Here is a 24,821-nt window from a genome sequence, read left to right as displayed (position 1 = left end):
AAATGAAAGGTAAATATCTAAGGTTTTAGTATAAAAAAAAATTATGTTGATTTGTTGATTTTTCAAAAAGTTATGGAAGTTTTAAGAAAAAAAAGTGATAAAATTTCAAAAATTAGCGATTTTTAAATTTGTAATTTTTTTGGATATTTCCCCCATTTGCGGGGAAGAGGGAATTGTTTTCAATTTTTAAGGGTAATGTCTCTAACTAGATACGATGTGTGATCTTTTGACGTATTTTTAAAGAAATCGGGGTTTATTAATTACATAACATCTTTTTTTAGGTTGCAGGATGGGGAAAAATAGATAAATTCAAAGAGAAATATAGTGACACATTATTAACAGCTGAATTACCATTTATTAATAATACGAGTTGTAAAATATATATGAGAACAAATGTTACCGATCATATTTGTGCTGGTTCAACAAATGGTAAATTTCTATATGGTTTTCATTTATTTTCTTATTTATTTGTAATATGCCGCAATAATTATCTTTTTTTATGAAAATGGAGTCAATACTGCTTATAAGATAAAAATATAATTTATGAAATTGATATAAAATTGTTTGTTTCAGTGTCAGATTCAGGAGTGCAACAAGGAGATAGCGGATCTGGTTTATCGTTCCAACATAAGGGTAAATATTATTTAAAAGGAATTGTAAGTAATTTTTATACATATTCCAATGATTCAATTGCTTTCTTCACTGAATTAAAAGAACATATCATTTGGATTCAAAATAAATATGTAAAAAACAAAATTTGACAGTTATTACTATAGTTTATGACTTTAATGTACTAATATATGTATAGTAAATAAAAGTTCATTTGATATACCGATATTATAATATATTATATTACCTTAATGAATTTTAGCTTCGATGCAAAGCTGAGAAGGTATTTACTATGATGTGTTTTTTTTTTTTTTTTATGCTTGTTGCCACTTTTCTCAGCTCTCACTGGACCGATTTCTTTCAAAAATACGTCAAAAGATCACAAATCATATCTAGTTGGAGACATTAGCCTTAAAAATTGAAATTTTTTCACTTTTTTTTCTTAAAACTACCATAACTTAATCAAATATTAACAAATCAATATTATTTTTTTTTATATTGATATTTACCTTTCATTTAATATCATTTTTTTGAAAATCTATCACTTATCCTGCTCATTGGGGGGGATTTAAAATAGCAACTTTTTTACAAAAATTAACTTTTTCAACTTAATTTTTGAAAATGTTCCGGAAATACTGCGTCTATCAAACATATATCAAATTAAAGCTTTTTTATGTACTATAAAATGANAAATTAAAGCTTATTTTATGTACTATAAAATGAAAAAAAAAAATTTGTCCCGACGACCTATCTTCTATGCGCAAATGGCTACCGTATTCAAAAATATGCTATTATTGTGTTAAAATTCTTGGTTTTGTATTTTAGTTTATTATAAGGGGATTAAACTGATTTTCATAAATATTATATCAATCTAATTGACATAGTATAAAAAATTAATCATATTTAAATTTTTTTGTTTCTTTGAAGTCGAGAAAAATAACTTTAAAATTTGAACTAGCTAAATTTCCATTTTTATTAAGTGACGAATGAAATGTACGGTTTCTGAGGCGGTAACACTTGGGTCTTTCACGACTTTGGCACAGAATTTTTTTTTAATTCGTTTTGAGTTTTATCTCATTTAGATTCAATAACTTCAATAAATATCAAGGATTCCATTAATGTAGTCTCCTCTCGTGAGAAGAAATTCATATTAATATTATTTTACTATGTGGTCAAATTAAAGCTTCTTTTATGTACTATAAAATGAAAAAAAAAAATTTGTACCGACACTTTTTTTTCTGCACGTAAACGGCTGTCGTAGTTAAAAAACACTATTTTTTGTTAAAATTTTCGATTTTCGATTTTAAATTTTCAACTTAAAAATGCTATAACTTTTTGAAAAATGTATATATCAGCACAAATTTTTTTTTTCTAAATACATTATAAGTACATCTTTCATTTGACATACTTTTTATTAAAATTGGACAATTTCTCCTTATATAGGGGGCGTTCAAAACTTAAAATATTGTAAAAAACATAGATCTTTTTCAACTGAACTTTTGAAAATGTTCCGGAAATACTGCGTCCTTTAAACATATATCAAATCAAAGGTTATGTTATATACTATCAAATGAAAAAAAAAAATTTGTCCCGACATCTTATCTTCTATGTGCAAATGGCTGTCGAAAATTTAAAAAAAAATGTAATGTTTGCGATAAAAATTACATTTTATCGGGATGTTTTTTGTACTTAAAACTGCCATAACTTTTTCAAAAATGAACAAATAAAAATAATATTTTTTTGTATTGAAACCTTAGATATTTCCCTTTCATTTGATATAATTTTTTTTGAAAATCTAACACTTATTCTGCTCACTGGGAGGATTTAAAATAGTAACTTTTTTACAAAAAATAACTTTTTCAACTTAATTTTTGAAAATGTTCCGGAAATACTGCGTCCTTTAAACATATATCAAATTAAAGCTTATTTTATGTACTACAAAATGAAAAAAAAAAATTTGTCCCGACACTTTTTTTTCTACATTTAAACGGCTGCCGTAGTTAAAAAAACACTATTTTTGTGTTAAAATTTTCGATTTTCGATTTTAAATTTTCAACTTAAAAATGCTATAACTTTTTGAAAAATGTATATATCAGCACAATTTTTTTTTTTCTAAATACATTATAAGTACATCTTTCATTTGACATACTTTTTTATTAAAATTGGATAATTTCCCCTTATATAGGGGCATTTAGAACTTGAAATATTGTAAAAAACATAGATCTTTTTCAACTGAACTTTTGAAAATGTTCCGGAAATACTGCGTCCTTTAAACATATATCAAATCAAAGGTTATGTTATATACTATCAAATGAAAAAAAAAAATTTGTTCTGACATCTTATTTTCTATGTGCAAATGGCTCACGAAAATTAAAAAAAAATGTAATGTTTGCGATAAAAATCACCTTTTATCGGGATGGTTTTTTATGATAATGATTTTAATCACTGTCAGATATCATCTATACTGGATCCAACTATGCCACGACCCCACTGTGCCGCTACCCCACTGTGCTGGGTTTATTTTTTATTACATTTATTTCAATTTAATTTTACAACGCAATTCCGCCTAAGTAATTAAAATAGCTTCTTTAGTTCTGATAGTCCTTGAACCTTGACCAGGACAAGTATTTAAGTAGAAATCAAATAAATCAGCAGGGTTTTTTTATATGTATATATTTGTAATGATAAAATAATTGTTAATTATTTTGCACAGAAGGAAAAATAATTTGAGATTATCAATACGTTTTTAGAAACAAGCATTCTATAAATTATAAAATGCATCAAATTTTAAATGTATTAGTTATATTGTCAAAAAGAAGCGGTATTGGCGCGGAGTATCTTTTAACCCAACCCAGTTTTCTTATAAAACCTTGTCAAAGTTTTACCTATAATAATAAGCAAACAATGACCAAATTTATAGCGTGTACTTGATAAGTATACTTATACTTAATGGGGTTGAGTAAGCGTTTTTAATAGGAGTTTCAAGGACTTCTGAGAATATAATATTTATATTAATATTAAGTATAATAATCGGACTAAAGAAAATAATTATAAATTTATATTCGACTAAAATCTAGTCTACCATTTTAACATTCTGAGCAAAACAGCAATAGAAAATTTAATTCTAAAATAAATATTTTCAATGTAATCATGAAAACAAATAAAAACAATTGGAGATAAAAATATGTGTTTTTAAGTATTTAATAAGGAAATGTACATTAACAAATATGTTTCACCTCATTGATACTTAATTTCATAGAAATAAGTAAATCTGTGATTTCATAAAAAATTAGAAATTTAACAAGGATAGAAATAACTTACTATAACTTCTAACAAGAACAATAATTACCTATTACTAATAAGAAAATAAGTAAGACTAATTTCAATGGAAGTTAAAGTCGTACTTCATTTAATTTACTTGGTGAAAAGCATATTATGCTGTTTTTTTATACATATTTAAATAACACCATAATATCGACGTCTATCTCTTGGCGAAGATTTAGAATAGAAATAGAATTAAAAGATTTTAATGCATACAATGTAAGAGAGAATAATGATAAATAGAAATGAAAATATTATATTTCATTACAAATTTTCAATACTTTATGTCGAAATTACACTACTTGTGTATAAAATTAACGTGTATGCAAAAAATATACTGACATTTGGACATTTTTGGATCATTTCTTACAGTGTACAATTTTTATTTTAAAAATTGAAATGATAATATTAAACAAAAAAATTAAATATGAGCCAATAAATCGATGGTAGCTCCGATATTTATTAAAAAAAGACTTTCATTATATGTATTTTACAGAAAGATAATTATTCATTTTAGAAACAAATAAAAGTTTTAGTAGTTTCACTCATAACTGTGATATTAGTTTACAATAATTTTGGGCCATAGACAGTTAAATAGTCTTTCTAAACCGAAATACGGTCCAAGTTTTATTTGATAGTTTTTATCAATTATAATTACCAGGCTGAGATATATTTTTATTACAATAACAATTAGTAACGTTTATAATATTCCTAATATTATTATAATTTTATAATTTTTTTTTGATCTCGATAATAAATCTGATGAAACATTAATTTCAGATGAATTTTATTCTTACTAAATGTTAATTTCAGAGAGAATAAATCTTATATGGATGGTCTCGTAAAACTGAAACAGCGCATTAAACGAAAAACATTTAACAAAGAATACAAACATTGCAATAGCCCAAAAACTTTTCCATCATATGTAACAAATAATTATAGTAAAGATTACAATTGAACAAAACATTTGAATTATAGAGAGAATAATTTTTACTGTGATAAATGTCCTGTATATTCAATTATTGAATATACAAAATAATACTTGATGGTTATAATTTAGTGAACTTTTTTAAATTTTAAATCGAATACTGTCAATTTAACTAAGTGACTATATATTTATCAAAAAGTATACAAAAATTTAGTTTTTTTTTTTAAAAAATTGTATGTTTTAAATATATTTTAAATAATAAATAAAAGTTTTAAACACCGACATATTTTAAATAATTTGAAATGTTTTTAGACAGTAGCATATTTAGGAATTTGTGTGAAGGGGTCTAGATAGCTTATAGAACGTAGTGTAGTGGGGAACTTCACTTCTCTGCTAACATAATTTTATGTCCAAATTTTTTTTTACAACCGTTTGGTTGGTTAACACCAATTAGATTGGTATTGTCTGAAGAGAGCGCACGTATTGTCAACCAATCCGTTTATCTACGGCGTTAGATTATGACCAAACTTCTCGTAAATATGCCACTGTTTTTTGAAAAAAAAATATTAGACAAGCTAATAAAAACAATTTTTATTAAATATTAAATGATTTCCTTTATGTTATTATAGTAATATTCAAAATTTTAGACTAATTAGCAAATTAAATTTAAGTTAATATTTGGTTATATTTAGTATTACTTCTTTTAAGTAAAAAAAAGGTTCGTTTTTTATTTCAATATTGTTGTTGTTATGACGTAATGTTATTGTCGTAACGCCGGTAGTTACCTAGCAACAAGTACATGCATTTCGATGTAGTGTTTGGGATTATGTATAGCCAGAAAGTAGTTTTTTGAGTAAGTGTTAATTCGTGTAATATTAATCATGCCTGTGTATTATGGCTGAACTTTTTATAATAGGACAGCTTTCCGACGCCGAACAATTTCCTTCAAAAAGCTTATTCTGCAAATGGAGCATTCATGCTGGTAATTTAAATATAAATGATAAAAATATAGATTTTCGAACTTGTAAAACATTTCAGATTTATTTTGCAATAATTTATTAAGTAATGTATACAATCAATATTCAATATCAATAGAAAATATTTAAATGTAATTTAAGCGACCCTATAAGATGAAATACCACTAAGAAATCATTTTTTTTATCCAGTGCGAATCGTGTAAATAAATATGAAAATAAAATGAAAATTTATAAACGTGAAATTTAATTGCGGGCTAAATACAAAAATTATTTATATCTTAATATAAATAATAAAATGTTGTTTAGATTAACATTTTATATAGAAAATTCATAATCCCATTTTGTAATAATTTACGGAGTTTTCTATTCCATTTGTACATTTTATTTTTCCATAATTAAATAAGATAGAAACGGAATTATGTCAAATTATTATTTTATCAATAAATCTACATATAGCTTCTCTGAAATTATAGAAAATTATTTATTTAGGTTCTAATTGGAAAATAATCGCTGGTCATAAAGAAGGACAAACACAAGTTGATATTCCATCTTACGATAGTCGTACTTGGTGGTGTCATCCTATAGATATCCACTATTCTACAAAAGGAATTCAAGGTAAAATATTAATAAAATAATTTTTATTGACAATTCAATGTTTTCGGTGAAATTTTCTAACCAGAGTTAGTTTTAAAATTTCTCTAATAAAAAACATATTACAATATCATAATAGAAAAATGTATTTAATGACGTATAAAATTAAAAATATATACAGCATGTTCAATAAGTAAAGAAACAGGTAACAAGCTACGAGAATTATAGAAACGCGTTTTCTTACTTACTGATTACTTATATACATATATACATATATACATATATACATATATATATACAGAGTGATCGGTTTATGATAAACCTGTATATTTGTGTTATTTTTTTAATATTTTACTCTAATAAGAAATAATTAAATTTGTAAAAATTTCAAAATAGCTATTTTAAGACACTTATTAAGTTACAAGCATTCCATCACAATAAGCGAGTAAGTATCGCGGATGAGCAAAGCTTGTACTGATGTATATGCAGCACGGGGGAGTATTATAAATATAAAACGAACACTTCTGCGACATGGACTACATACTCATTCTATGTATTAAAATGCTTGTAACTCAATAAGTCTTATCTTAAAATTGTTACCAACCCATCAGTTTTTATGGTAAGAAACGAGCTAAAAAATGTCTATTTTAAAATTTCAAAAAAAAAATAAAAAAAAAATAATGAAAAAATTGTATTTTTATTTTTTCTTGTAGAGTATAAAAAATACGATTTAACGTAGTCTATAAATTATAAAAAAAAAAAGTAACGCCTATTATATGCTGCATCAAAAGTTATTAAATGTGTCAAAACCTACTAGGACACCTACCAAATTGATTCTTATGTTTAGGTTGGCCAAAATTTCACGTTCAAATATATCACTACGACAGGTACGGTCGTAGTGAAATATACGGTTACGGATTTTGTTATGTACCAACATCACCGGGCACTCATACAGTTGAATGCTATACTTGGCGCCCAATAGGTATGTAAATACATTTTTATTTCTTTAATAATAAAAAATAAATAAATATTCTATAAATGTATTTCTACATTGTATTTTTGTGCTCTATAAAAAATTGCATTGAAACATTTTCAATACACATATAACTCCAAATAATAATTGAGGATTAAGTTTTTTTTAAAAAATTACTTTTACTCTAGGTAGTTGGAAAGACGAATTCCGGCGATTTTTTTTGGGAGGAGGCGCTCAATTAAAAACACCCGACTTCGTTTATTGTGGCACAGATCGCTATCGTTTACAAACCGAAGCTCTCGGAGTAGTACACTTTGAGTTGAACATTATCGCCCGAAACTTTCGAAAGTACGGTGTAGAGCTATAACGATGACTACTGTCTATATCGTTTGTTTTGCTTTGGCCGTGGCTGTTGTCGAAGCTATTCAAGGACCTAGCACTGTAAAAAATGTCCAATTGGCAACTACCACCCAAAAAACGAAAACTACTGTAATATCATTAGCCGTTAATAAAACTGAGCATAATCACACTATTAAGTATAATTTGACAACTGCAAACGATACTGTAAAAATGAAGACTAATTTTGAATCAACTAATGACACTGTGACAACCCCTAGCAGTAATAAAGCCGTCTCAACCCAAAAATCTAAAANCTAGCAGTAATAAAGCCGTCTCGACCCAAAAATCTAATACAGCTATACCATCATCCTTAGTGGTTAACAACACTGCCGATAGTAACGCGTTTAATTATAACGTAACAATTGAAAACGGAACTGATGTCGTTAAACCTTTTGAGATCGAATCTCCAATTTTTCATTCTAATGAATCTTCAACAAATCATTCTAGCTATGGAGTGCCTTTTGTTGTAATTAAAACTAATATTGAACTATCCAACAACACCGTCACGACCCCTAGTAACAATAAAGAAACCACAGGTACCTCTATGGTGACTTCCGCTAAGACCACAACAGCAATCACTACTACTGTTGCTACGACCATTATAGGTGCTACCAAAAACAACCCAGTATCTTTAAAGATTTTGACTGATAAGTACTGCAGTTGTGATTTAACTGTAAGTTTATGTGAAACAAAAAGATCAGCATAATCTTAACTAAACTTATATTAATCATTCTAGTTTGGTAGTTGTGATCTAAACTGCTGTTGTGATTCCGAATGTTCAATCAGTGATTTAAAAACGTTTACATTATGTTCCACTGAAGTTATTTGGGGGATAATAAAATTAAAATCGATTTTGTTTGACTCATCATTGTTTTATGTCATTGTAGATAATGTACCCTCCAACTACTTCTATCCAGAACGAGAAGTAAGTGAATAAGTTAAACAATTTTTAATAGGATTTTAAGTAAATATTAAAAAATTTCGATTTAATTTTGATTACGAACATTTTTATTTTATACGTGTCAATATGCGCCATTTTTTGTACTAAATAAAAATGTTGATAATAATATATGTTTTTCTCTATAACGAAGAATGCTTTATTTAGCTGTATAAGAACTAAAAAGTTCAATAACTTGCATAATATTCACAAGAGATAGAATATTCGGTTTTAATTCCACGATTTGTTGAAATATTTTTGTTTAATTTTTAAAACTTTAATGGTTTATATATTTTAATAAAATATTGACCATCTGTAATTTAATTTTTTAGCCAATTGAAACGGAAACACAAGTGCAGTCAGTACTTCGTAATCGAAATGTAATTGAATTGCATGTTGACAATACTTTAACTAACCATTTAAGTCATCGACTTAATTTAGTTTACAAATCATTGCATTGGATATTTGTTTATTCTAATAGAAACACTAATGAATCTGCAGCTTTCAGTAAGAATTCAAGTTATTATATTTAATTACTTAATAATAGTGAAAATTATATGTTACAGGTCTTAAAAATAGTGCGTTTGATTCATTATGTAGTGTCGACGATTTGGTTGAGTATCTTGTAGACAAAGACACATCCTGTGACGTGTATATTCAAAACTTGACTGAATCTTGTAAAAATAATTCTATTTTGAGCTTTAATAGATTTTGTGTTGATCGTGGATTTAAAGTTTCCCATCCAATTTATGATTACTCATCAAAAACTGAGGTTAGCATGAAATTAAAAAAAAAAGTTTAACCATTAAGTGTAGGCAGGAGTGTATTTGCAAATTTTTACTAGTATGCATATAAAAAATGTTCACAGTACGTAGTGATCCCGATCTTAATTTTTTCGTTGTTATTAAAAATATACCTTTTTATTAACAATACGTAATTATTATAATTAATGAAATAAAAGCCGCCCCTCAAAATTTGCTGCTGTAGGCACTATTCTGCTTATTAGGGTGGTTCTTATTTTTCAAAGTTTTTTTTTGTCCGGACGCCACCTAAAATTGTTCTATAGGTTAAAAAAATATATTTTGTGAAGTTTCGTGATTGTTCAATGATTTTTTCCCGTTACGCAGAAGGGTTGAAATTTAATAAATAGGGGTAAAAATTATTAAATTTTACTTGAATCAAAAAAATTTACTGAATAAAATTTGTTTAAAAATGTATTTCCTATAAAATATATTATATTATTTTTTACTGTATAATGCATATTTAACTGAATAATTAATAAAACACATAAATACGCCAATTTTCCCGGATTCTAATTTTTTACATAATTCAGTCTTTATTAGTGTTATCCATAAATTTTTACAAAATAATATATATAAATTATAAAATTTAAATTTGAAAATTATGTACAAATAATGATTAGTAAATATTTTCTAAATTTAAGTCTTTCCTACGAATATGTACATTGTGCAGCGCAAAAGTGATTTAAAAATCAATCACTAGCATTATGATTTTAATCTGATTGTGAATTTTTTTACATCAAGCTGTTTGTATGAAATGAAGAAATACGTTAAAATCGTTACGATTATTACGATAACACTATTTTACTGTTATTGTGATCTAGAAAATATATTTTATTGGAAATACATTTTTAAACAAATTTTATTCAGTAAATTTTTTTGATTCAAGTAAAATTTAACAATTTTTACCCCTATTTATTAAATTTCAACCCTTCTGCGGCACGGGAAAAAATCATTGGACAATCACGAAACTTCACAAACTATATTTTTTTAACCTATAGAACAATTCTATAGGGCGTCCTGATTGAATTTAATAAAAAAAAAAGACCTATTTAGATAAGGACCACCCTATTTCCTATATGTAAATACGAGTATGTATTGAGTATTCAAAATGGTTAAATATATTTTATTTGAAAAAAATAAATAAATTTTATAAAATTCTATAAACATATATAGAATTTTATAAAATGCATCCTATAAAGGATGCATTTGTTATTGTATTGAATAATTTAATCATAAATTATTGATTGTAGAAAATTGAATTAGTTAACTTAAAGGCTGTTGTGCATCATTGTTTCTTGGTAATGAATGGTTCTTACAATTGCTCCATAGAGCAAATTAATCCACCAACTCCTGTGTTCAGCATAGATGGATCTACGTGTCGTAACGTTGTAGAGACTGTTGAGTATGTTTTCCAACATAATGGTACTCGCGGTGTTAAGAATTTGGATGTGTATTTTTTTTATCAAGATTTGTCCAACGAAGGACAAAAAACACCTATGTATTTTAGGCAACAATTTAAGGTAAAATTCAAATGGGCCAATCAAAATATCAACTCTTACCCACTCAGTGGAAAACCAGGCTACATACAGGGAAAACCAGTGATTATAAAACATAAACAGAGTAAACCTAACGAAGTTCAATTTTTGAGTGTACCAACATCTGAGAGTCGAGCTTGTGATTCCAATTCTAAGTTATTGGTAGATTTCAATTATAATGTCAAGACCACGTGTGTTTTTCGGTGGAAAAAAAAAGAATCAATAACATCTATTGATTTTTGTCAAAAATTACAGGCTAAGGTAATTAATAATTTTTTAAGTATACATATAGTGTATTGAAGTATAGTTAAGTACTGTTTAAGGCGAAAAGTACAATTAAACGAAGACATTTTTTTTTCTTAGATAATTTTAATGTTGGGAAGTTATGATGATTTAATGGTTAGCAGTATGGGTGATCCAAATGTGTCCAAGTGGATTCCTATTATGGTTCTTAAACCTACAATAAGTGACCAATGTAAAAACGTTGTCAATAGGATTAGTATGAAAGTATTTTTCTCAAATGTTGGTTCGTTTGAGAATCCACAAGCAACAATTCATGGTATTTTAGTAAATTTTTCTTCAATTCACTATAATGGCTATGAAATAGATAATGAAAAAACGACTTTTGAGATTCCAATAATAAACAGTGTAAAATTTGTAGACCTTACTAAAGCTCCAATAAGAGAATTCGCTGATCCACCTACTTACGAATTTAGGCTTCCTGAAGACTTTTTCTATCCTTTCTTATCAGACGGATACAGAACCTACTCCAAATTTTCAATAATTTTACTATTGTCTGTTTTAAATATATTATTGTAATATAATTTTAATTAATAAAATTAACTTGAGTTGTATTATTTAAAACTGTGACTTTAAATTCAAAAATTTTTTATTTATGTTTCTCATCCAAAATATCCATAAGAAAAATTTCAAATTTTAATTAAAGGAATAAAGTTTGTTACCTATCACTGGATTAGAAAATAATTCGTAGTATAAACGAATTTAAGGTAAAATGAACTTAACAATATATGGATTCAAAAAATAATGGAGAATACCTTACATATAAAAAAGTTTAAATAAGATAAAATATTTTTACTACTATTATATTGTTTTATTTAAAAATAAACATTAATAGATTTAATCATTTTTAATTTTTAATCAAAATTTTAATTTTAAATGAGGATGTTTTTTTCCGAAAAAATAAAATAAAAAGTACAATATTATTTGATTTTATCTTAGATTTTAGATAATTATAGTTATCATAATAATATCACCAAGCATTGCCTTAAAATATAATAAATCTATATAGTAATGAGTCACAGCTTTTGAAAAAAAATGACATAAGTTATTCTTATTCCTTTTACATAAATAAATCTAAATCTAGTTAAATGTGTTTTTGCTATCTGACTTTTTTATTAAATATACTTTTACAAATAAACAAAATTGTATGTTTTAAAATAATAATTTAATGTAGATTAACACGATCTACACTGAAATGTATTTCACATTATTTTATTTTATTAGTATAGGTATATAATATTTTTCAATTAAATAATAATTAAATTATTAGAACATTTAATATAAAATTGATGTATTCCAATAATACTCTGAAACTACAGTTATACATCTTTTTCTTTTAGCAGCATCTTTTATAAAGAATTTTTTAAAGTATATGTAGTGCATGTTACAATAATTGTAACATATATTGGATAAAAATATAATTATTATATTTTTATCCAATATATTGCATTAAAATATACACACATTAATGGTTGAGGAATTCAATTAATTGTAAATAGAATAACTATATCACAATTCATAAAACATAAGTCTAATGAAAAAAAAAGTAAATTATTTTATAATAATGCACATATCAAAATTTGTTAAATGTTTATTTTTACAGATACTTATAAAATAAGTATTTTGAACTTTTATTTTTCATTTCTTTTTGTCAGGTTACACTGTAAATAATGAAAGTTAAATTTCTTTTTATCAAAGTACGTAAAGTTAGAACTGAATTACATACTATTGCAATATAAACAACAAAATATTAATACTCTATATTTTAATGAAGCACATTAAGCGAATATGGTTTTATTAAACAATACATATTTAAATGTTTTTACTATTGTAGTATTATGAAGATGTTTATAAATTATTTTTTAATATAAATTTATTATTAAATTTATAAAATATTTGAATATATAAAATTAAAAGTTTACATATTTGCTATACAAAATAGTCAAGAGTAAAAGTTTGAATGATATCACATTTTTTTTTCATGGTTACCTAAAAGTGAAAAATTACCTAATCAATTTTAAATTATTTCTTCATCTGAGATTAATATACGAGTATGTTCATTTATATGAGAATTTCGATCAATTGATTTTTGCGAGTGTACTAATGGTTCATCAAATTCACCACTTGAAGAACGACTTTTGTACAATATAGGTCCAGAATATGGTGTTGCTGCATTGTCTAACAATATATTATTACTGCCTTCTTGGAGACGCACAGAACATAGTCTTGATCTAGCTACATGCAGTTTACTACCACTTTCAGATGAATCTCCAATTGACATTGTATTATCAAAGTGTATAAGATCAGGTTCTGATATTGGAGATTCTGAGCTTTTGTTTGAGTATCTTTTAGAGTGTCTAACATATGAGCGTCTTTTTTCAGAGAACTCAGAACATGGTAAAGCATTATTAAAGTGCTCGGTTTCATTTTTAGTTTCACATGAACAAGAGGAGCAATGACGTTGAGTAAGTCGTTCTTTGATTCTTTCTTCTAAAACTTTGGCTATAATAGCTGCTGAGACACTATTTACAGGGGGTTGAGTTGGACCATCTTCAACATCTTTCACTTTTGTATCTAAAATAAATTAATATTTTAATTTATATCATTATTATTTTGAAAGCAATTTTTACATAAAGATTATTGTCTTTTTAAAGAAAAAGCCATAAAATTATAAATGTTTTAATTTACCATTGTTTAATGAATAAACCATAGCTGTTGGGGGAAAGGTAGTAATTGGCACTTTAATAGTTTTGCCTTCAGACTTTGGAGACATATTTCCATTGCCATCTGACAGTCTACGCTGTTTGTTATAAATATAACTACGGACTTTAGATTGCATTTCACCAGGTAACTAATGATAACACAAAATAGGAATACAAAATCAATTAACTAATACTACTCACTATAATGATAAAATTATACTTCAGTTTTAAAAAAATAAATGAGAAATTACTGATAAATTTATGGTTAGAATAAAAATAAGTAATTGAAAAAATTATTAATTTTAACAAATCAAAAAGTTTTATTTTAATATACAGCTGAAATTTACATACATATGCATATTATGTTATTTTGCTGTATTAACAAAAGTACTAATAAAATTTTTAAGATTTTAAAATCTTTAATTTTATTCAACAAAAAAATGTTAACCAAAGTCAGTACTTAATTATACAACAAAACTAGACAATTACATACTTAACTCAGTTATTCAAAAACTGTATCTATATGATATTATAATTGGTTATGTTATTAAGAATAGTTTACTAGTTTGAGCTATACTTACATTATCATATTTCTGAGAAACAAAATGTGATGGTGGTTTACATTGTAGTAATTGAATAGCAATATTTAGATCATTTTTGTAGCGTTCCTAAAAAAAAGAAAAAACAATTTAACCAAAAATGTAATAATAGGAAAATAATACAACTTACATTTTCATCATTCAATTGATTAATTTGTAGTTGTTGATCAACAATTTTTCGAGAAAGACCTTGGATTTCAGAATTTAATACATTTTTTTCAGTTTCTGTTTTATCAACAAGCAGTAATAATTTATCTTCCAAGCTTTGGTTAACACGCTGTATTCTTTTATGAGATTCTAATAATCTAATTTCAAAAAAAATTTATATAAAATAAACAAATTTTTATTGTAAATCATTTTACTACAATATCAATATTTTAAGCTACAAATAATATAATTTCTAATATTATTAATTTTGGGTAAACTTAGGTCATAATTTTAATTATTGATACTAAATGAAAGTTTTAGATATAAATTATAAAATGTTACTTCTTTATAAAATTTTATAATATTAAATATATATGCAGAGTGTCCCACAATGTTTTGACTAATCCACATGCTTTTCTTATAGAACATTGTGTAATACCTTATAAATTAATTATTACCTTCTATATTTATCTTGCCACATTAAAACTTCATCAGTTAGAGCAGCATATTCACCATGTGGAAATTTTTCAGCTTCGCAAAGGAAATTGGTTTCCATACTCAGAATGTGATTTTCTCTTTCCAAAATTTTTTGTTTTAGATTTTCAATTTCAGCATGCAAGTGTAAATTAGTCTGCTCACAGCTGCAATCCTAGAAATAGATTAAATAATATATATCATAAAAAAACATATCATATATTATAACTTATATGAGATACATAATACTAAAATGTTCTCATAGAATCAAATATATATTTTTATAAAAGAAATAATTTGAAAAATTAAAATAACATTCAATCTTAAATCTATATCTTAGAAGCAGAAAAGTCTAAATCTACTTTTATCAAATTTCACTATTTAGTGTATATCCATGTAAAAATTTATGTATATTCGATCTTTAGTTTGTTCGATACATATTAACCGAGTTAAACATCTAATTTAGCAGTTTTAGTACATTTTTTAGAGAAAAAATGCTTTTGCTTCAACGTCAAAATTAATAACAATATAGACTCATTTGCATTTCAGATAAAAAATTGTCTAATATTTATAAATAGGAAAATTTTCACTAATAAATAACTTCTATTATATTTTTTAATCTACAGAGTAATTAATTATAGATATTTCAAGTACTAATTTTTTCAAGCTTATCATAAAATTAAGGATTATAGTAATTATTACAGTTTTAGTAAGATAAAGTATTAGAGACTAAAAATATGAAGAACTAGACTTACATTTTTGTTTAATGTTCGTACAGCCATTTGGTATACATTCGTAGAATTATGAACCACCAAAAAAAAAATGAACAACTAAATGTATTATCGTCTTGAAATAATTTTAACTTAGTTATTCAATTAATGTTAATAAATTGATATTATTACTTTAGTATCACGTTTATACAATTATGCATGTCAGCTATCTTTTTACGTATATATCAAAATGATATTAGATTCACAACTATATCAAATTTTTAGTAACAAATTAATCAAATCAGATCAGATGTAAACTAAGAAACACTTAGAAATAACGGGAATCTTGTTTGTCAAGGTTTCTAACAAAGAAATCATCAACAAGAAAATGAAAGGAAAATAGACGTCAAGTGACTCGTGATGTTTGCCATTTAAGTGGAATACATTGTCACGAATAAAACTATAGAGGTAATGAAATGTGAAAAATAAATTTTGCTTAATCTTATGCAAAAAAATTAATAAGTTCACTAATGATGATATAAAATAATAGAGTAAACAATAGACCACGTATCAACAGGATATCATAGTTATTTTATCATACATCATTTATTAGTATTTCATTATCACTATCATAAATGCCGTCATTGTGTTATCAAACTCTTTTAACATAATTTGATGCTAAAACTAAGCAGCTGATCAATAGTGTGTTTTCGTAATATATCATATTTTAGCTCAATACTTTTGAGTGGGAATCCTCTAAATTTCGACAATGTCCTATATTTTGTAAATTATACGATTTTTTGTGTACAGTTAAATGTCTTTATCTATGAATTATATATGGATGACTCGTTGTGTTTATTTTAATTAATTTTAGATGTATTATATAATAACTTGCTTAAACTTTCAATTGATAATACAATACTTCGGTTTTTATAACCGAATCATTCAATTCTAGTCAATGATACATATTAAATAAATACTAGTTATTATGTTACTTATATTTAGAAAACCAGGATGACTTATAAGCTGTATATTATTATATGATTGGAATATATTTCATTTTCTCCTATTTTTACTCAAACACTTATTCATGTCCTTTATTGAAATATTTTCATAATTTAACTAACTTAAAGCTATTAGCCTTAAAATATATTTTAATATTAATGTTCCGGCATAAATACAAAATAAATTATGTTGTGATAGTTTTAGTATAAACAAAAACTTGATCAACTCATGCAATTTTGTTTCCAAATTATATTAGAATAATGACTACTCTGCATAATTATTATTTGATCTTTAATTTTCTAAATAGTGCTAACGAATTAACGAATTAACAAGTTAACATATACGTTATACTGATTACGATATTGTATAATTATGATTATAATGTATAATCGTGTTGAAATCATTAATACGTTAATCTTATTTACAAAAATATAGATTTCCAAGTATGTCTGATTGTAAAGAATGGCGATTACATAGATATATGTATTTTTTGCAATTTTAATATTTGAAAAAGAGAAATCGTGATATAAATAGCGTTGTGAGCTATTTTTAGTAATAATAATAATTTTAAATAATGTAATATATCCACATCATTATATTGTCAATTGAATAGCATTTAAAAAGTCAACTAGTTAAAGATGTTATTAATTGATGCCCATTTTAAAAATAATAACAAGTCACATCATTATAACATAATCTGTTGAATAATGTATAGATTTATAAATTGATTTTATGAAAATTGGCTATTGAAATTACTAGATAATAGGTTAAAAATTCAAGTTTCTAAATGAAGATTCTATTGACTAACATTACATTTAAAGTAAAATAGATCTTCTTTTTTACGAAGAGTTGTGTAATAAATTTTATGAAATATAATTTTTAATTATAAGTAAAATTAATAAAAAAAAAAGATAATGCACTAAATATTTTGAAAAAAAAAAAGTTTGGAATATACAAACAAACGTTATATTATTATTATTTGGAATTTTTTTAAAATTGTCTTCATTTTTACTCATATGTTTTTTTTTTGTTACAGTTAGACCTATATTTACAAAAATCACCACTGATATCCTTACCATACAAAAAAAAATTGGTTATGTGAAAGTATATATATAATTATTTCTTTATATTTTGTAATTTGTACATAACTAACATTAAAAATTAATTTTAATTAAATGTAATAGACTCAATAACGAACAAAAACTGTGGTTTTGTCTGTTCTTACATCAGTAGAATAAAGTTTTTATCAATAAAAGAGTAAAATCTGTATAATTTGTGTTTTTGTATTTTGTCTATTATTTTTTTCTCACTAGAAAAACGTATGTTGAAATTTTACATTCTTGGCTATTTTTAAATCTTTAATCCTAAAATACGGTTGGGTTACTAAGACAAAGTATTTATTATGAACATGATGTACATTTTGCAAGGTTAATTACTTAATGTGTTAGTTATTATAGTATTATGATATAAATTATTTATTGTGAGATTCTTATGAAATTATTTACTTGGTATTAATAAGAAATTAAGAAAGTTTTAGCGAGTAAATAAGTAAATAAGTTTTATAAGTAGAAGAATGTTTTAGTAGATTTAAAAAATTATTTAAGTAAAATTGTCTAAAATATAAAAATTTGCAAGAATTAATTGTATTTTTACAATAATTTTTTTAATTTTAAACTGAAATTCGTTTGGAATGGGTTGGGCTGCGTAGGATATATAACAGGTACTCAACATTTTAACATAAAATATATGACCGCAATTATATTACACGAGGGCGACTTGACAGTTTCATTACTGTTCATATACCGCACCCATAAGAGTTCTTAAACTACGTTTACTTCNAATTAATTGTATTTTTACAATAATTTTTTTAATTTTAAACTGAAATTCGTTTGGAATGGGTTGGGCTGCGTAGGATATATAACAGGTACTCAACATTTTAACATAAAATATATGACCGCAATTATATTACACGAGGGCGACTTGACAGTTTCATTACTGTTCATATACCGCACCCATAAGAGTTCTTAAACTACGTTTACTTCAAATAGTAAAATGTATAATAAACACGTATCTGTTGTATAGTTAATATTGTAACATAAATATTGTTTTAAATCTTTGCAAACACTATACTTAATTCAGAATTGTCATGTTTTTGTTTTTCGTGAAAATAACATGATGAGATTTAGCTTACTTTTAAACCCGCGAAGTTAATTTTTGAGAGTAATACAATAAATTATAAGTTAACTATATCTGATCTTCGTTAAATTAAAAGAAACTGAAAATTTTCTATTCGTGTTATTTATAAAGCCTAGCCTCTGCCCCTTTTTTTAATAATATAAAGTTCCATACGGAAAATAAGGTGTAGTTAGTCGATCAGGTGATCTAGTAGACCAGGCTACTATGGGGATCACTTTAAAATCATTTTTTTACTTGCTCATGAAACTTTTTCTAAATAAAATATTTGCAAGGCTATACAAACTTTTGTTAATACTTCAGTAATTTTATTCGATATTTTTTTCTCAAGAATTTTTTTTAGTTATATTTAATTATATAGTATTATTGTCCTCTAAGTGTGAGCATCAGAAAATTAGGAATCTGATATTTGATTACCAGAAAATGAGAATGTGCGGTCATAAAAAAGTTTTATGTATAGACTATATAAGCATACTCATTTTTACAAAAAGTACTATCAAGAGGAATATATAATTTTAATTATAATTTTGTCATTTCGAAAATGTTTACATATTATTTTCAATATTAATATTCAATATCAATGATATTATTATGAGAAAAAAATTGACTTATAACTGAAATTTCACCTCATTACTTCTTAAATTCAGTCTTGTTCATAACTTCTGATGCGAACGAGTTAAAAAATTGTCGATTATGTCATAACATAAACTATGCTAGTCGTTTATGCCCTTAATAATAACAAACATTATTATAGGTTTTAATTATTGTACTATAACGAGTTAGGTATATTTTTAGATGTGAACATTCATTAAATTCTAATAATGTTTACGGGAATTAAGAGTATTTATTTACTCTTGATTACTATTCATATTTAATAATAATTAATTAGTTATTTTATTGTAAATCTGATCAAAGTGCTTGTGGAAATAATTATTTTGTTGGAAAACATATATAAACAGTAACTATTGACTTATTTGTCGATTGATAATATTTCATACTACTTTAAAGTATAGCCTAAATATACTAACTAGTAAAACAATGCAGTTAATACATTTAAATAGTTACTATTAAAATGTAAAATGAACTTATTAATTTATTTTTGTGATTCGTATACAATATATTTTAATTATTTAAATTAGAGAAACCAGTAAATGTTTTTTGTTTTAAGATTATGTAAAACTATCTTTGAAAAATAATTGATATGTGTACTACAAATGAACATTTTAATTTTATTGTATTATTAAGCAGGTAGTTGACTTGTGTTTCAATAAGTGACCTTAAAGTTGCTATTGAAATGTCCCGCGAAAAAACATATTTTATTTACCATTGTTTTTGCAATTCATATATTTGAGTGTTATTTTCTACTAATTCAAATCATGAGACACATGTTAGCATACAATCGTTTTTAATAGGTGTGTTATTGTACCGTTATTATGCAAAATATTGTGCTTAATATGTCTACATAACAAGGAAAATTATTGTTTAAACAGTATTATTTTGTAGTTCTGTTGAAACAATAACCAGATTAGTTTTTAGGGTGCTAAAATATCCATCATTTTGCAAATAACCGCGATATAATTTACTCACTGAGTAAAATATATCAAATTTAATTATATTTCATAATTAAGTACAAGGTCCATTAACGTAATATGTTTTTATTAGTATTGTATATCGAAATGATAAAAATGAGTAATACCCAAAACAAAGGCATATCAATTGTTGTAACATGACAACTTGTTTATAAAGGACCAATTAAAGTATAAAATTACCTCTATCATATTATAACCGTTTTCACAGTTTAAATGTTTAACATTAAGCAATTAGACCAGACCAAACCGTTAATGTTAATTTTATATTTTCCCTGTGAATTTTTATGCACGACGAAATCTAAAATAAATTTTAGTAATTTATTTCATTATTGTAATAGAATTTACATAACATATTAAAATTTACCTAGAATTTGATAACTCTTGTAACACAAATTTCTAAAATATTTTGTTTTGTTTTTTTTTTTTTAATTTTTAGGTATTTATATACCAATTTACTCCAATTTATAACTCAAAAACTCAGAAAACCCGACAAGAATTTAGTTTCTTATAAATTTTTCACCAAGTCAAATTTTTGCAAACATACGTCACCGTAATTTTGATGGTTTCTATGAGCACGTCAACAATCATTACATCATCTGTTTAACTATTGTTCTTATAAATAAATAGTTGTAGCGTGTGCTTAACTTTAAAGAAAAATCTCAACGTTAAATTGATTCACATTGTTACGAATTTCATTTATGTATATCAGTTTATTAGATATGTAAGTTATAGTGTTGTTCGTTTAAACACCAGTATGACTGCTCCGACGTATAATTAACACTATCTGCTCTATTCAATTGATATGTCAATTATTAAAAAATAACGCTCAAAAGGTTTACTTTATTGCTTTTTTATGTGAAATTAAATATATATTTGTCACTCATAAGAAACTTGTTCAATTTTATTAGTAAAACAGCACACAATAATAATAATTATACGCTTTTAATGAAAAAAAAAGATACCATTCGTTAAAACGGTATAAAATAGGAGGCTTAAGCCTATTTTTTTATTTCTATTCATCTAACCGTTTTTTATGTAATACAGAGAAAAAGAAAAAAAGGCTACCTACGCTAATATGTAAATTTAATATTTTGATTTAATAGTTAATAAATCTTCAAAATTGCTAATGTTTTTAAAAATTAATTTTTAAGAATATTTATCAATTATGTTACAATACTTTAATAAAAATTATATTATTACTTCATCGAAAAAAAAATAGTATACTATAATATTATTTACTAATTATTTTTACAAAGCTTTATTATAGTTTTGTATCATATAAAAATAATTTATTATTTTTAATATTATAATAATTAAAATATCAGGTACCGTTACAAAAGTTAATTTATTAATTAATTTCATTAGATCCTTAACGACATATTTTTACTAACCGTGAAATTCGTACTATTCATAATGCATAAAAAAAATAAATTTTTATTTATTTAAACGACCAAGTGAGTTTCAAAAAGCTGATACCATATTTATTTGGACATTTCTTTACAAGTTATGTGTTATGGAAAAAGAAATTCTGGATTTATATAATATAATACAATACTAATCCTATTAAAATAACTATCACTTATATGGGATAGTTTTCAGTCGTTTACGTCCAAGAAAACATTGAAGTAACTAAGGATACCATCTCTGAGAATCGATAGTGTAGATACTTGTTAAATACTATCCCTACAGAATTCATTTGTTATTATATTCATTAGCTTTGTAGTTCATTTTGTAACTGACATAATTTCATGGTAATTTTTCTAATATTACAATGTCAAAACAAAAACAAGACCCGTCTATAGAAGAGACCGAAGAAGAATTTATAACTAGACTCACTCAACCGCGAATTTGGTCTACGTTAAATACAAGTTATTTTATTCAATCAATGCCAGAAGAAAGATTAGAAGAAGTTTTAGATTTATTTAAAGTAGTTGTGTTGTTTGATATTATGCAATGATATTATTGTATGGAAAAAGATTTTATTGAACATTTTCATTGTAAAAAATAATGTTTTTGTAGAGTTATTATGTATACGAAGAAGCGCTATGTGCAAATAGTGGCTTGGTAAATGATAAAGAGTCTTTCGATCAGTTTTTGGAACTCATTAAGACTTGGATTTTAGATACATTAACTACCGTGGCTATAGAAAAGAATTCTGGAAAAATTGTAGGAGTTCTTGTGTGTCGAGTTTGCTCCGAGGAAGACCACTCATTAGATTTTAGTCGTTTGAGGGTAAATATTAGTTAATTAACACAATCGAAGGCAAAACAAGACTTCTAACCCAAAATATTTCTTAAATCTTAGATCTTAAATTTGATTAATTCAACTCTACTAATAGTCACATTTTATTAAGTTATTCTTAAAAATTAATTATGCTACTCAATATATACGTAAATTTAATGTTTCTTATACTAGAAAAATACAGTGTCTAATGGCACAAATAATTAAGTTTAAATTAAAAAGATCTCATTAAGGTTTTCATGTACTATTTCAATAATTAATTTTTATTTGTTCAAGCTATACAAAGGCAAAATATGGAATGAAATACAATATTTTAAAAATAACCTCAGTCAAAATGTGGATATTTATAAAATATATAAAACTAGTGTGTTTTGTCAAGTTTATGCTTGGTATGTACTCCAGTCTCATAGAGATCAAGGTACCTACATTGTTAAAAACAAATGTTCGGTTTTTTACATACATGCACTGAAAGATTTTAAGTCATGCAATTTTTTTATAATATAATCTTAAAGTCATACAATAATTTATTGTATAAAATGTCTATTGTCAATAAACATTTTATTTGTTTTGAGACAGTTTTCTTTAAAGTATAGCCTCAAGAGATAATTTAACTATTATTAATACGCATTAGTTTTAAATAGTTGATAAATATTGCAGTTACTTATCAATTTTATTAAGTATACTTGTGTATTATTCAGATGTACTTTTAAATAATATATAAAAAAATTGAACATGAATATAATAATTTGTCAAATAAATGATTAATTATAAACTATATTTAGTTGATTTAAACAATCTACTCTTTTAATTATAATTAATGATTAAAATTAATTATTGTCTAAGAAACATGAGATGCCTAAGTCACCACTATAGAGGGTTGTCATACATTTTTACCGGTTACAGGAATAGGTAAAAAGTTATTGGAAACTGTAGTGGCACATCAAATGCCAGAAATGAAGTATTTTGGATGTAATGCAATATTTGGAATTTTCACAAGTAATAAAAGTCAGTGTATAGCTGAATCACTTGGATTCAAGACGCTTGAAGAAGCAAAATATGGCGAAAGGGCGATTGAAAATAATGTTCAATATTTAAATAACAGAAAAATAGCAGAAAATGTGAACATTAAAGCTATGGCCATGGTTATAAATTAATATGAGGAAATAAATTTTTTTTTTTACGATAATAATATCATTAATAATGTTTAAATTTTATTTTTATCGTATGATACCATTTTAATATGATTTGAAATAAGCAATTAAAAATTCTGAATATTGTTAGATATTTTGAAAAAAGTGTGTAATTGTTGTTTGTAATTTTCTATAAATATAAACAAAAGAAAAAAGAAAATTGTTTTTTGGTTAATGAACATAATGAACTGAGTGATGTGATAAAAACATATTTATCAATATACATATACATATTATATTACTAGCTACTTAAATTATCAAATAAAGGATTTAGAGCGTAATGCAAAGAACGGGTACCCGCATGATGTATAGTAATAAATTTGAAAAAAGAAAGCATTTTAAGAAATATTTTATAGCGAGCAATTAAATGTTGTATAATTATTCTTATTAACTTTTTGTGATACACACTTATACAAATTCGTTACACGAGGGATATCCAGAAAATAAATCTATAACATTTGTGAAAAACTTAAAAAACCTATATTTAAATATAATTTAGACATTCCAATCTAATGTCAATACAATTATTTTCTTACCTCAGTTATAACTAGTGATTTTAAATTTAACTGAAATTCGAATATTTCATTAAAACTTTTCA

General features: G+C 24.8%; 4 protein-coding genes across 12 annotated transcripts in view; 3 read left to right on the top strand and 1 right to left on the bottom strand.

The window, feature by feature from the left end:
- The window catches only part of LOC126897233 (modular serine protease-like), a 116,139-nt gene extending 108,094 nt beyond the window's left edge, over window positions 1-8,045 (top strand). For all 9 annotated transcript variants that reach the window (XM_050670673.1, XM_050670672.1, XM_050670674.1 and 6 more), the window contains 5 exons: window positions 282-429; window positions 574-633; window positions 6,325-6,450; window positions 7,274-7,408; window positions 7,588-8,045. In XM_050670673.1, the coding sequence (XP_050526630.1) occupies window positions 282-429; window positions 574-633; window positions 6,325-6,450; window positions 7,274-7,408; window positions 7,588-7,766 (648 nt within the window). In that variant the 3' untranslated portion in view covers window positions 7,767-8,045. The remainder of the gene's footprint in view (window positions 1-281; window positions 430-573; window positions 634-6,324; window positions 6,451-7,273; window positions 7,409-7,587) is intronic.
- On the top strand, window positions 7,769-12,116 carry LOC126898099 (tectonic-3). Its single transcript, XM_050672048.1, has 7 exons — window positions 7,769-7,963; window positions 8,028-8,471; window positions 8,535-8,723; window positions 9,068-9,242; window positions 9,302-9,507; window positions 10,789-11,334; window positions 11,437-12,116. The coding sequence occupies exons 1-7, from the start codon at window positions 7,769-7,771 to the stop codon at window positions 11,890-11,892; spliced, it is 2,211 nt and encodes a 736-aa protein (XP_050528005.1). The 3' UTR covers window positions 11,893-12,116.
- Window positions 12,117-13,193: 1,077 nt separating this feature from the next.
- On the bottom strand, window positions 13,194-16,112 carry LOC126897286 (uncharacterized). The gene is made up of 6 exons (XM_050670788.1): window positions 16,051-16,112; window positions 15,280-15,470; window positions 14,805-14,979; window positions 14,657-14,743; window positions 14,062-14,224; window positions 13,194-13,947 (listed from the first exon to the last, which is right to left on the bottom strand). The coding sequence occupies exons 1-6, from the start codon at window positions 16,075-16,077 to the stop codon at window positions 13,391-13,393; spliced, it is 1,200 nt and encodes a 399-aa protein (XP_050526745.1). The 5' UTR covers window positions 16,078-16,112; the 3' UTR covers window positions 13,194-13,390.
- Window positions 16,113-22,376: 6,264 nt separating this feature from the next.
- Window positions 22,377-24,283, top strand: LOC126897280 (uncharacterized). Its single transcript, XM_050670781.1, has 4 exons — window positions 22,377-22,719; window positions 22,812-23,024; window positions 23,310-23,451; window positions 23,937-24,283. Exons 1-4 carry the CDS (start codon window positions 22,564-22,566, stop codon window positions 24,185-24,187), a joined length of 762 nt encoding a protein of 253 aa, XP_050526738.1. The 5' UTR covers window positions 22,377-22,563; the 3' UTR covers window positions 24,188-24,283.
- Window positions 24,284-24,821: the final 538 nt, after the last annotated feature.

Source organism: Daktulosphaira vitifoliae, unplaced genomic scaffold (genome assembly GCF_025091365.1).
Source record: "Daktulosphaira vitifoliae isolate Bord-2020 unplaced genomic scaffold, ASM2509136v1 Scaffold_2, whole genome shotgun sequence".
NCBI classification, from domain to species: domain Eukaryota; kingdom Metazoa; phylum Arthropoda; class Insecta; order Hemiptera; family Phylloxeridae; genus Daktulosphaira; species Daktulosphaira vitifoliae.
Note: the sequence above shows the minus strand (reverse complement) of the source record. Positions and strands in the feature narration are given on the sequence as shown.

Excerpts from the sequence above, each read along its gene's own strand:
- LOC126897286 (XM_050670788.1), bottom strand. The coding sequence starts at position 16,077 with ATGGCTGTACGAACATTAAACAAAAAT. Across the intron at positions 14,980-15,279 it reads TGGCAAGATAAATATAGAAG|ATTATTAGAATCTCATAAAA; the intron begins GTAATAATTAAT and ends TTTTGAAATTAG. Across the intron at positions 14,744-14,804 it reads ATCAATTGAATGATGAAAAT|GAACGCTACAAAAATGATCT; the intron begins GTAAGTTGTATT and ends TCTTTTTTTTAG.
- LOC126897280 (XM_050670781.1), top strand. The coding sequence starts at position 22,564 with ATGTCAAAACAAAAACAAGACCCGTCTATAGAAGAGACCGAAGAAGAA. Across the intron at positions 22,720-22,811 it reads AAGTTTTAGATTTATTTAAA|AGTTATTATGTATACGAAGA; the intron begins GTAGTTGTGTTG and ends ATGTTTTTGTAG. Across the intron at positions 23,025-23,309 it reads TAGATTTTAGTCGTTTGAGG|CTATACAAAGGCAAAATATG; the intron begins GTAAATATTAGT and ends TATTTGTTCAAG.